The sequence below is a fragment of the Medicago sativa genome, chromosome 4, assembly GCF_051527215.1.
Source record: "Medicago sativa cultivar Bolivia chromosome 4, Bolivia_mono, whole genome shotgun sequence".
Classification (NCBI taxonomy): domain Eukaryota; kingdom Viridiplantae; phylum Streptophyta; class Magnoliopsida; order Fabales; family Fabaceae; genus Medicago; species Medicago sativa.
In genome coordinates, this window is record NC_140752.1 from 94120500 (window position 1) to 94132183 (window position 11684).

At 32.8% G+C, this 11684-nt stretch overlaps 1 protein-coding gene across 2 annotated transcripts; it reads right to left on the reverse strand.

Annotated features, from left to right (window-relative positions):
- Nucleotides 1-339: 339 nt before the first annotated feature.
- On the reverse strand, nucleotides 340-7038 carry LOC146934005 (RING/U-box superfamily protein). Of its 2 annotated transcripts, none has more exons than XM_085705829.1 (15): nucleotides 6767-7038; nucleotides 5784-5934; nucleotides 5228-5325; nucleotides 4688-4749; nucleotides 4502-4593; nucleotides 4285-4408; nucleotides 3834-3905; nucleotides 3328-3424; nucleotides 2678-2785; nucleotides 2390-2490; nucleotides 1919-1984; nucleotides 1742-1829; nucleotides 1253-1313; nucleotides 851-914; nucleotides 340-545 (listed from the first exon to the last, which is right to left on the reverse strand). In XM_085705829.1, the coding sequence occupies exons 1-15, from the start codon at nucleotides 6858-6860 to the stop codon at nucleotides 414-416; spliced, it is 1410 nt and encodes a 469-aa protein (XP_085561955.1). In that variant the 5' UTR covers nucleotides 6861-7038; the 3' UTR covers nucleotides 340-413. The 2 variants fall into 2 exon arrangements, with proteins under 2 accessions (XP_085561955.1, XP_085561954.1); XM_085705828.1 differs by having other exon boundaries at nucleotides 3819-3905.
- Nucleotides 7039-11684: the final 4646 nt, after the last annotated feature.

Genomic DNA, 11684 nt, shown 5'->3' on the forward strand with positions numbered 1-11684 from the left:
ATTTCCAATGGCTACTAAGGTCAAGTGCTTTGGAACCGGGGAAGGGGAGTTGAGGATGGGTTCAAGCTACTGGAATATGTTTTTGCAATGACAATGGAAGTTCATGTTGGATTCTACGGCTTCACCATTCTCGTGTGCAACATGTGGCTATGAAGGGTGCAAAGTTTTCTGATGCAAGGATTTTGGGTAAAAATTTCTTTTGAATTTTTTTTAGTCAAAAAACAAGTTTACAGTTATTAAGATAATCTCTTCCAAAAAAAAAATTTAAGACATTTTTCAACTGCTATGAATCCAGGCAACGATGCCCAAGCAAACAAAAGTTATTTCTCCAAGGGGCTATTTTTGTTTTCAAGAAAGAAAAGACTACTCAACAAAACATAAATCTATCATATAAGAAATATATTTGTTTTACATCAGGAATGGGAGCCTCGGGTTGGACGGCAAACATGATTCCTTTTACGAGCATGCTCTTCACTACGGTGCTGTGTCCGACATGCATATCCATACCAGCAATCTTCTCTTGTCGATGCTTCTGGTGGTAGAAGCTTTTTGCAATACATACAAACAAAAACAAAAATCAAAAGGGTCAGCTTAATTTGCACACTGCAAGTAGTTTCATTCAGCAACTAAATTATTGTAGTGCATAAAACATTGTAATATTATCAGTTCGTTCAGCGGATTCCAGGAACTGGAATTAGTTTCTTGGTAATTTTGTGATTAGATTGCATAAATTAATATTTGGTAAGCCACTTTTTTACCAAAAAAATAATCCACTCATTGCTAAAAAGTACAGATAATTGAGTTAAAGAAAGACAGACTTCTGATAATGCTTTGAGTTTAAGGTACTTACGTGTTTGGGTGTAGAAATGCGAAACCAGTACAAGAGAAATGACACCAACTTCTGATAACAATCACTGCATGATTAAAAGAATATGAACATTCAAAGGTTGGAATGGTTATCAGACAATAATTCCACACTGTACTAGAGTTGGTGGTTGTTTTACCAATAAAGTACATTATGTCAAATAGAAATACAAGACAGAGTAGAGTTCAATATGATTTTTTTGGCATTGTTGGGAAAATAGTGCATAATACTCCGCAAATTAATTCAGTATAAATGTATGTACTATTTACCTACAGGTATGTATCACATTACAAAATGCAACCTTCAATAATTTTAAGGTTTGACATTGGGCCTATTAAAACATCTAGGTAAATCCACTTTAGCACAATGATTCAGTATAAAACATACCTGCATACAAGAGTCCCAGCAGTCATCATCTCTGCGTGATTCAGCATCATTCGTGTTGTATCTGCCAAGACAATAGAAAAAAATAAAAACTTATGTATAAGTCAATATCTGGTGACAGTGTGACACCATCAATGTACAATCAGATCAAACAATTTACACCAATGAATTACTTTTTGTAAGAAAACTCAATTGAAAATTTGCATTGAGCTCAGCAAGCTAATGCAAAATAGGAATCCAAGTGCATGTTTGATAAGTTTTTTCTTTTAATTTTTTCAGATATATTTTCACAACATTTTACAAAACTATCACCTTGTTTACATTTTGTTTCCTTCATGCTATGAAAACAATAAATAGCCAGGACAAGATTCAATTTTTGTAATCATCAGTTAAAACATCTCACCCAAAAGGTGAAAGAAAAAAGCTAACTAAAAAAATCAGAAGAATTACTTCTCATTAACCATCACATGAAAGACAAGTTTGTCACTTTACCGATTTCTCTGTTATTCAGCTTTGCTATCCACTCTGATATGACATCCTGCAATGTCCTCCCCATTTGTCTTATGCAACTTTCAGTGATCTAGAAAGCCACAAAACATAAACATAGTAAAAAAAAATGATCAGACAAAACAGACTCAACAACAAAAATGTTTATTCGGAAATGCATACATTCTGTTCATGCAGATTCTTTTCATGGGCTACCAAAGGAATTCCTGATATAGTGTGTTCAGATATCTGCAAAGAAAAAGTCAAGCACATGTCGTATAAGTGACCATTCCATCATCTATTCAAAGCCTTTAACTCCCTAGGAAGAGAAGAAAATTATGTTGCACGTTTAACATGATGATGAAATTGACCACACAAGGGCACAATAACTACACAGCAGTGTTGTCAATTGCGGATCACGAAAAAATAGTTGTGTGTTCGAATTTCGCTACGTAACAGTGCTATAGCATCGCTATTTGATAATATTCTGTACTAAATAGCGTATCTTGGAACATTAACGATTTCTTCAGATATTGTTAGGCTATAGCACTGCTACTTAACCACACCATTACACAAAAATATAAGAACTCTCCAGAAAGCAACTTTCAAAAAGTTATTAACTTTAACGGTTATTATAAACAAAGTAGTCCATACCGGTCTTAAAGTATCTGGGGAACAAACAGGATAAGAGCCACTCCCAGTTACCCCAAGAGCACTCCAGTATGCTCCGCAAAAAGGTCTATCACATCCTAAGCCTACAATAAATGACAACATGAATTCTGACATTTTGAAGTAAAAAATTGAATATTATAGTTCACCATAAAGAAAGTGGAAAAACAAAAAAAAAAATACTCTTTCATCAGCATGAATTTAATGACGAGACACAAATTAAAATATAAAAAAAAAACTACTCGTTAGTTAAATCGCACATTGACGACTTACAATATTGAGGAACACCAAGACCAGTACGGGAAGGCATCATTCCTCCACATTCTTGACATTGGAGATGAATTGTGTTGGGATCGCATTGAAACCCGCCAACAACAGTAACTATATTGAAGGAGAATTCAATGAGTATGATGAAACAAAAAAATGAAGGACATCACAAATAAGACATTTTGTTTACTATTTGTTTTAACATCACACCTGCACATTGTAAAGAAAGTCAGCAGAATTACAATAGCAAATTGGGAGTACCCCACACAAACAAAATTCAAATCTTTTTCAGGTCTAGCGATGAAAATAAAAAAGAAAAGAAAATAAGTCTAAATGGCATTTCTGGCCCGATAGGCCATTCAAAAAGATAAGCTTCAGCGTCATCAGTCCAAGCACCATTCAGCTCAAAATAGAAAACACACATTCTTAAGGATCCTATGTATATCTTGAATGATTCAGAGACTTGCTGAATTCAAACATAAACATTTTTTCTCTGCAGCACAATACAGAATACAAACACGGTATACTTATTGATAACATAACTAACACTGAATGTCGTAAATAATTAGCACAGAAAACCAAGAAGATTGATGGGGAAAAAAATATATTGTGCTGCATAGACTGCCTCGTTTGACATTGTATAATGGTAATATTACCACACTGCGAACAGTGATGATCTGCACCATCACTTTGATTAACCATTGTTGTGTTGGCCCTCTCCCTCTTTCTACTCTTCTTTCCAGATCCAATGACCTAACAGTGAAAATACAATAAACTCATTTTTCCAATAAAATTCCATGGCAAAGAGAGGATATTATACTACAAGTCAACAACTCCCCACAACAACAAAAAAATATAGTTCATTTTTGGTCCAATATTTCATTAAAGTTGGAGAAAAATTGCACAACACAGAAGCAGGAGAGAAATCATGATAATTAAAGGAAGAGAAATGATATTTGAACAACCATTTTTTGACAACTTTTGTGACAACTTCTCTCTCATACTCACATTATGTTTTTAGTTTCTCTCTCTATTGCTTTGATTTTTGTGCCAATCCTTCATTTTCTTTGTAAAATTTTGGTTGTCACAAAGTTTGTCATATAAATATATGTTCAAATAACACAACTCTCAAAGGAATCATACTCACAAGGTTTGACCGTACTGATGCATACGTGTCTAAAAGCACAACTTCATCGTGTGAGCGTCTTAGGGAAGAATCAGCTTTCACCATATCCTGAAAAAGGTATAGGAAAAACACACCTGCTGTGTAAAAATAACAACAAAACTTCATTGCACCTAGTGATCAACTATATGAAATTATGAATCTATCCAGAACATTCATATTTTCTATGAAACAATTCAGAGAAACTGTTGACTCAAATGAAAGAAGAAAATCAATAGATCAAACAACACAGAAGTACAGCAAAAATAAAAAAGAACTCCCATAACTATGAACAAGAGGTTTGTCAAAAATATGACATAAAATTGCATAAACGGTGTCAAATATTCACTGCCATGCCTACATGCTATGCTTTATGTCATAATATATACTATATCAAGTCCCATTTGCAATTCAGCTTAATCTCTGTGAAATGCTTCTGCATAAAATGTACCTCCGCAATGGTACGCAGAAAGTGATTTTTCCCAACAAATTGAACAACTGCTCTGCATTGAGGACAAAGAACAGTTGAACGTTTTTCCTGCGATCTCCGTAACCACTCTGAGAAGCAACCATTGCTGTAATGTCACATGACAATTCAAGAAAAAGTCAATGAACTAAACAGAACCATGTTCATTAGAAAAAGAGGATCAAAAGATTATCATCCATACCAAAAGTTATGAAGGCATGGAGCAACAGTAACAACGTCATGCCATATGTTTAAGCAAATACTACATTTTGCATGATCAACATCTACACATATCTGGAAAAGAAACACAGTCAAGTCATCAGCACTGCAATAAAAAACAGTATCGAAGAAGACATTAAGGATGCAGACGAATTATAAAATTGCCAACCTTTAGCAGCGTCTGGCAGGTTTCTGGGCTAGACACGATTTGGAATTTGTAGCTGACAAATCCTAATGCCATAAAGTGGTAATGATGGAATTAAATAGATTGATAATCGGCTTAGAAATAATAAATTAATGGTATCAAAAACCAAATACTTTGCTTAAAGATAAAGTTTTTGTTGAACTCCACATTAAAGATATTTACTGGTTAATTATTCAATGGACTCGAATACCATGTTAAAAATATCAATCATAATTGTAGTATATGAAAGCATGAACACTATTGAGGCAAGTAATTCTCACTGGTTATGAACATAATTGGATTACTATTAAAACATGCACAATTACATGTCATGATTTATGCCAACGTTACAGACCAAGGAAACACGCTTACCAACTACCGCGCTATTTTTCGTCGCAGGACTTTTATTGAGTTAACTATTTAATACACCAAACAATTTAAAACACAATTTACAATTTTCTACTTTATATGTATAATCAGCTATAGGAGGTATTACACTAGCATAAATATTAAAAAGGTTCTAACCTTCTTTAGCAGGGCCTGGGATAATTTCACTTCCATCCTTGATAACAACAGTGTCACCTTTGCCTACCTCAGCCCCGTCAACAAGTATTGTATTCGAACTACAGCATGAATGTGCAATGCAAGCAAAAAATAAATACTTTTTTTGGGCAAAAATTGACAACATATATGCAGAAGAAAGGAGATGACATCCTTGCAGAGACGTATACTTTCAATACTTGAACGGAGAAGAAAGGAATGTAAAGCGTGTAAAAAAATAATTTTTTCAGTAATTAGCACTCCTTTACTATCATGAAGCTGAAACATATGTTCCTACTAACAAACAGCATGGAACCTATAAGCTCCAACAGCATTTTTGAACGATATGTGACAAACAATGGGTTAAAACAGTGACGATGAAATGGACAAGTGCATTACATTTTTTAGTTTTAAAAATAATAGTTCCCTGTTTCTCTGAAAAATAATTTATAATCAAACAAAACTAATTATCTTGGCAGATATAGGGAGCACGACTTACTGAATTATTTAAAAGATAAATACTTGTAAGTCGTGAATTTACCTCTTATTTTCCAATGTGGCAGAACATAGATCAGAATTCCTTACTATTTTGCACCACCTATGTTTGTCACAAGAAGTGGTTGATATCTCGGAACGTATTTTGCCTTTATCTGACCTTATCTCAACATCAGGGTATCTCGAGTCAGACTGAACTGCATGAAAGAAAAGAGTCCCTTAAGAAAGTCTCAAACTTCACACAAAATATACCCTTCACTTGGTAATTTAAGAGCCAAATTGGTATCCCCTCTAAAATGGGATGACAAACCCAGATGAGTTTTCATCATATTTTCAAAGAAAAACCATTCCTTTATTTTCCACACTTGTTTTCAAGGAGAAGCCAAACTCATATAACAGTTAAAGCAAATGTGTTAGTAATTATCAGGTTTTAAATAAAAGACCGCAGCCGTGATTTAGAGGCGCGACATAACGGATTTGATGTTGTCAAAGGCAACCATGATCGAAGCTGCATCGGTTGCGTATGATCACTATTCTCCGCAATATCAAGAATGGAGACGCAACCGTAACTGTTATCACTATTTAAAAACCCTGGTAGTTAGTACACAGCAATGAAATTACATCCTCATGATTCACCATCAGGTGTACAGACACAATAAAAACAGTTATATACATCGCTTAGCCCTATAAAATTGTTAAGATATAGCTTTTTGTCGCTGTTATGATAGTATCCCCTATAAAATTGAAGCCCTAAAAAAATAACATGCACGCACACAGTAGAAGTAATTAACCAGTGGAACCTAACATGAATTGAATTTTTTAAGAGATAAAAATGGAGGCTTTATTGTGTTACGAAATGCTGTTTTGAGTATTAAACAAATAAATACCAAAAATTTCAACCCTTTTGATTCTAATTTAAAAAATTTGAAGAATTAAGATGAAATCCCAAAGAGGGGAAAAATTATGAAACGCCCAGAGATTGAAACTTTAATGGATAATTTAGTATGTGGAATAAGGAAAAGGGGTTACCAAGCTTTGCCCAGATTTCATCTGAGGGTTTGGCTGAGGCTGAGGCTGAGGCTGAGGCTGAGGCTGAGGCAGAGCATTCTCCACTTTCTCCCATTGATCAAAATCAATTAGAAAGAATCTTCTGTCTCTGCGGTTCAAGGGTTTTTATTTTAGGGTCATATATTTATATGCATTTATTGGATTTTATTTATGCGACAAAATTGAAAATGTTGAAGAGAGTACAGAGGAAGATTTACTACTTCCTTGTACTCGACTCCTCCTCCTCCTCCTGTGCCGTTATATGTCATTTTGAGAGTATATCTATAGGTTTGGATGTTATTCTTTGTTTGATGACTTTACACTTTGTTTGGTTGGAGAGAATTAGGGAAGAGAGAGTTAGGGAAGAGAGAAATAGAGGAGAAGTTCCAAACTTCTCTTGTTTGGATAGCAAATAAATTGGGAAGAGAGAATAAAAATAGGTGGGTCCTACCACCTTTTTACTTCTCCTCAATTGTGACGAGAAACATGAGAGAAGTGAAGTTGAGAGGGCCAATTTACATTTATGTCATTGCTATTTCACATCCTTTTATAAATTTTGCAACTATGCCATGCATATTATAATGAGGTTTGGGTAGCTGCTAACCAACAACAACTGTACATTCTTTGCGTAAAAAAAAAAAATGACCATAAACTCAAAAGCTGAGTTTTTTGTTTTTTTGAATAATTCAAAAACTGGGTTTGAAAAATATATAATACACGTTAAATTAAATTAACTAAGTTCTTGTAAAAAAAACTAAGTTTGTTTAAAATTGAATTAAAATATATTATTAATTTAATCAATTAAAACAATTTAGTTATATCAAAATAATAAAACAATTTAATTTTTATAAAAACAAATTAATCAATCATAAATTATATGTTGTTTTTACTCAAGGACGTTTTTGTCTTTTCAAAATATAGCAGCATCTCTTTCTCTTCTATTTCTCTCTTCTTTCTCTTATATCAAACAACCCATCAAATCTACTTTATTTCTCATCTATCTCTCTCTTCTCTTATTCTCTCTCACCTATTTCTCTCTTCTCATTTTCTTCTCACAGCCAAACACAGAGTAAAAGCCTTTGAGTTTGAGATACGGGGATCTGGATCCTCTCCTGCTTATTGTCTCATGCCATCTCTCCTGCGCCATTTTCCACCATTGGATCAATTAACTGACAAAATGAAAAAAATAAAAAACAAATACAGCTACAGCTAGAATCAAGTATCAAGGGATGGATCTGTCATCGCCCCTGACCACACACGGCAACGACGCGCACCACTTTTACACGGCGGTGGAGGGAGAGTTTTCACGACGACGGCGTCGCGTTCTTTGTCAGGCTAGATCCTTCTACGCAGAAACTAATTATGATATGCAAGAAAAATATCTTGGCAGTGAAAATGGAGAGAATTTAGTATTTCAGGCAAAATAAAACAAAGAAGGCTTTATAAGATGATAAAACAACGATTTCTTCTTCTTCCCCTCTACTCAAATGTGTTCAATGTATTCTTAATATATTTTTTGTTTGGTATTCATTAAAATATTCATTAATTAAGTTTTTAGTCCCTATAAATATTCAGAATTTTGTTTTTTGTCCCTATAAAATAAAATTGCACTTTTTAGTCCCTGTAAAATTTTCCATGAGCATTTTTAGTCCATGTCAAGAAATTTCATCAACATTTCTGGTCCCTAAAATGCTTAAGGATTTTATTTTATAGGAACTAAAAACAAAACTGTGAATATTTATAGGGACTAAAAACATAATTAACCCTTTTTAATATATATATGTGTGTGTGTGTGTGTGTGTGTGTGGGCGCGCGCGCACTTGTGCCTGTGAGTTCGCGCGCATGCGTGCGTGCATGTTGAAAATAATATTTAATATAGACATTATTTACCAAGATCATAAAATAACAAAATTGGTCATTGTCTTTGTACCAAATTTTCAAATTGGTCCCTGACTCTATTAATAACTCAAAATGGTTCCTGTCTCTGTCAAACATTTCTCAGATTGGTCTCTGATTCTATTAGTTGTTTTGTATTTTAAGTCATTAACGTATCAAATAAGATCCAAAAGGCATTATGCCATTAACCACTAAATAATATCCAAAAGACATTGAGCCATTAACACTCAAAATACAAAATAATTAATAGCGTTAGGGACCAATATGAGAAACGTTTGACAAGGACATAGACCATTTTAAGTTATTAATAGAGTCATGGACCATTTTGAAACTTTGATACAAAGACAGGGACCAATTTGATAGTTTATTCATTAAAATATAGCTAATATCACCTAAAAAATAGGTGGACAATTTCTTGGAAGTTCCACAACCCATGTAACATGACAACGTGACATCATGCATATCATGCATAAGTCAATAAAATTTATTTCTAAATAAATTTAAACAACTAAAATAAAATAAAATAATAACCAAATTACTTTTGAAATATTCAAAATATACAACAATTCCCCACATATTTCAAAAGTTTTAAATAAAATATTTTGCATGGGTCATCTTTGAGTGTGATGCATCAAACTCGTGTAACAAGTTATATGAACCAGTGCTAGAATGATATACTCTTGGAACATTGATGTGAAGTTGGAAAGAAATTGGAAGGTTAGAAGATTAAACACTAAGTAATTAATCTTTGATCTAGTGTTGTGTGAATTAAAAAATAGAATGTGGGGGTCCCACATAAAATAGAACACACACATTAGTAGTGTTTAAATTGCGGTACCCGATAATGATGAAAATAATAGTAATTATTATTTTTTAATTCATGGATATCACTGTCCATAATTTTAGTTTATGTTGGTTGTGAAAAGATTGAGAATCCAACTGAATTTCCTATATTTCTTTCGTTAGCGGATTTGTTTCTTTTTGAACTTATCTGATTAGTTAGTTACTTGAGCTGATCTGTGTGTTGCTTAATTTTTAAGTTTACTTAATTCTTAAGTTTCTCCAAATTAGTTACAAACTCTCCCTATAAAAGGAGAGCTCACCTAGTTCAAAAATCACATCAAAGAGTTTCATTGAGTTGTCGGGAACTCTTTCTCTCTTCTCCCTTTCTTGACTTGGGTTGACGAGTCTTTCTTCTCTTCATCTCCTTTTTCTGTCACTTTGGAATTAAGAGTGTTCTTAAGACCATAGTCCCTTTTCCGTTTAACGTCCCTTCGAAATTAAGAATGGTCTTAAAAACATAGTACCTTCGATAATATAAGTCCCTTCGAAATAAAGGGTACTATTAAGATCATAGTCCCTTTTTGGAATAATAATGTCCCGTCGGAATTAAGAATGAATGATCTTAACGGTATATAAAATATTTCAATATTTTTCTATTTGAGGAGAAATGGTGGTATCACCATATTTGAGTGGTCGTAGTGCCATATTGATGTTTTGGAGAAATTAAAGTTAGAATGATGGTAACACCATATTTGAGTGGTCTCAGCACCTTAATAGAGTGGTAACAATACCATATTAAAGTGGTTTCTGTAACGCCCTCCTTTTTATTTAATTATTTTAAATGAGTTTTAGAATATATTTATATGATTAGTGTGATTTATAAGATTTATGTGATTTATATGATTTTAGAGAAATTTATGAGACGTTGTGACTTATTTTATTGTTTAATAAAATAAGATTCGAAAATAAAATAAATATTAAGTTGTGGGGTTATTTTGTGTAGAAATATATTTGTTATTTGATGAAGAGATATATTTGTTATTTTGTGTAGAAATATATATATTATTTGGTGTAGAAATATATTTGTTATTTTGTGTAGAAATATATATATTATTTGGTGTAGAAATATATTTGTTATTTTGTGTAGAAATATATATGTTATTTAGTGTAGAAATATATTTGTTATTTTGTGTGAAAATATATATGTTATCTGGTGTAGAAATATATTTATTATTCAATGAAGAGGTATATTTGTTATTTGGTGTTAAAATATTATATACATATATATTTTGATGAAATATGCTATTATTGTTATATGGTGTATTATTATATATTTAGTGGAAGACTATATTTAGTAGAGAAATATTATTTATTAGAATATGAGGATTATTAGTGTGAGTGGATTTGAGGGTTGGAATAGAAAGAAGAATAAGTTGTTAGGCCTAAATAGATTTGGGAAGAATATTTTAGTATTATAAATAGAGAAGCTTAGGTTGGAAAGAGTTTACCTTAAACCGCTTTTTGGAAAAGAGAAGAACAAGAAAGAAGAGAAGAGAAGAGAAAAGTCAAAAGAAGAGGAGAATATCTTAGGAAAGAAGAACGCTGCTGCTGATTCAGGAATTAATCTAAGGTGAGGGTGAGACTATCTTGCATTAATATTAAGTTGTTAAATCATTAGATTACATCTAACAAGTTGGGGAGAGTTTGTGAGAATTTGAGAATTAGGGTTTTGAGAGAGATTTGATAATTAGATGTTGAAAACTTGTTGAATTGATGTAGAAATTGTATACAGTCCTTATATAACCCATATGATGATTATTGGATGTAGTTTTGAGGTTAGAACCATGGAATTGGATGAGATGTTGGTGAGTTTAAGAATTAGGGTTTAATAATTGTAATAGGTTGTTAATAGATTTGAGAACCCTTTGAATTTGCATACAGTAAGTTGATGAATAATTAATGTTCTAATGATAGGGTAATCATAGGGTAATGATTAGGGTCAAGTTTGGAGAGTATTGGATCGAATACGAAGTGGAAAAGATTTTCCCAAAGCGAAATCGCAGCTGAACTGCGATTTTGCTGTCAATGTGCAAAATGCGTTTTTATTGTCTCAGTTTGACAAGTTTAAGTTCCGAACTGGGCTTAGGTGTAAACACGAAAGTTGTAGGTATGGATGTTAGCTTTCTAATGCCGTTGGTCTCACGTCAATAGGATTTATGGA

Coding starts and splice junctions, on each gene's coding strand:
- LOC146934005 (XM_085705828.1), bottom strand. CDS start 6,860: ATGGGAGAAAGTGGAGAATGCTCTGCCTCAGCCTCAGCCTCAGCCTCA. Junction 3,906..4,284: donor TTCTGCGTACCATTGCGGAG/GTACATTTTATG, acceptor TACCTTTTTCAG/GATATGGTGAAAGCTGATTC. Junction 1,314..1,741: donor GCTGAATAACAGAGAAATCG/GTAAAGTGACAA, acceptor TTGTCTTGGCAG/ATACAACACGAATGATGCTG.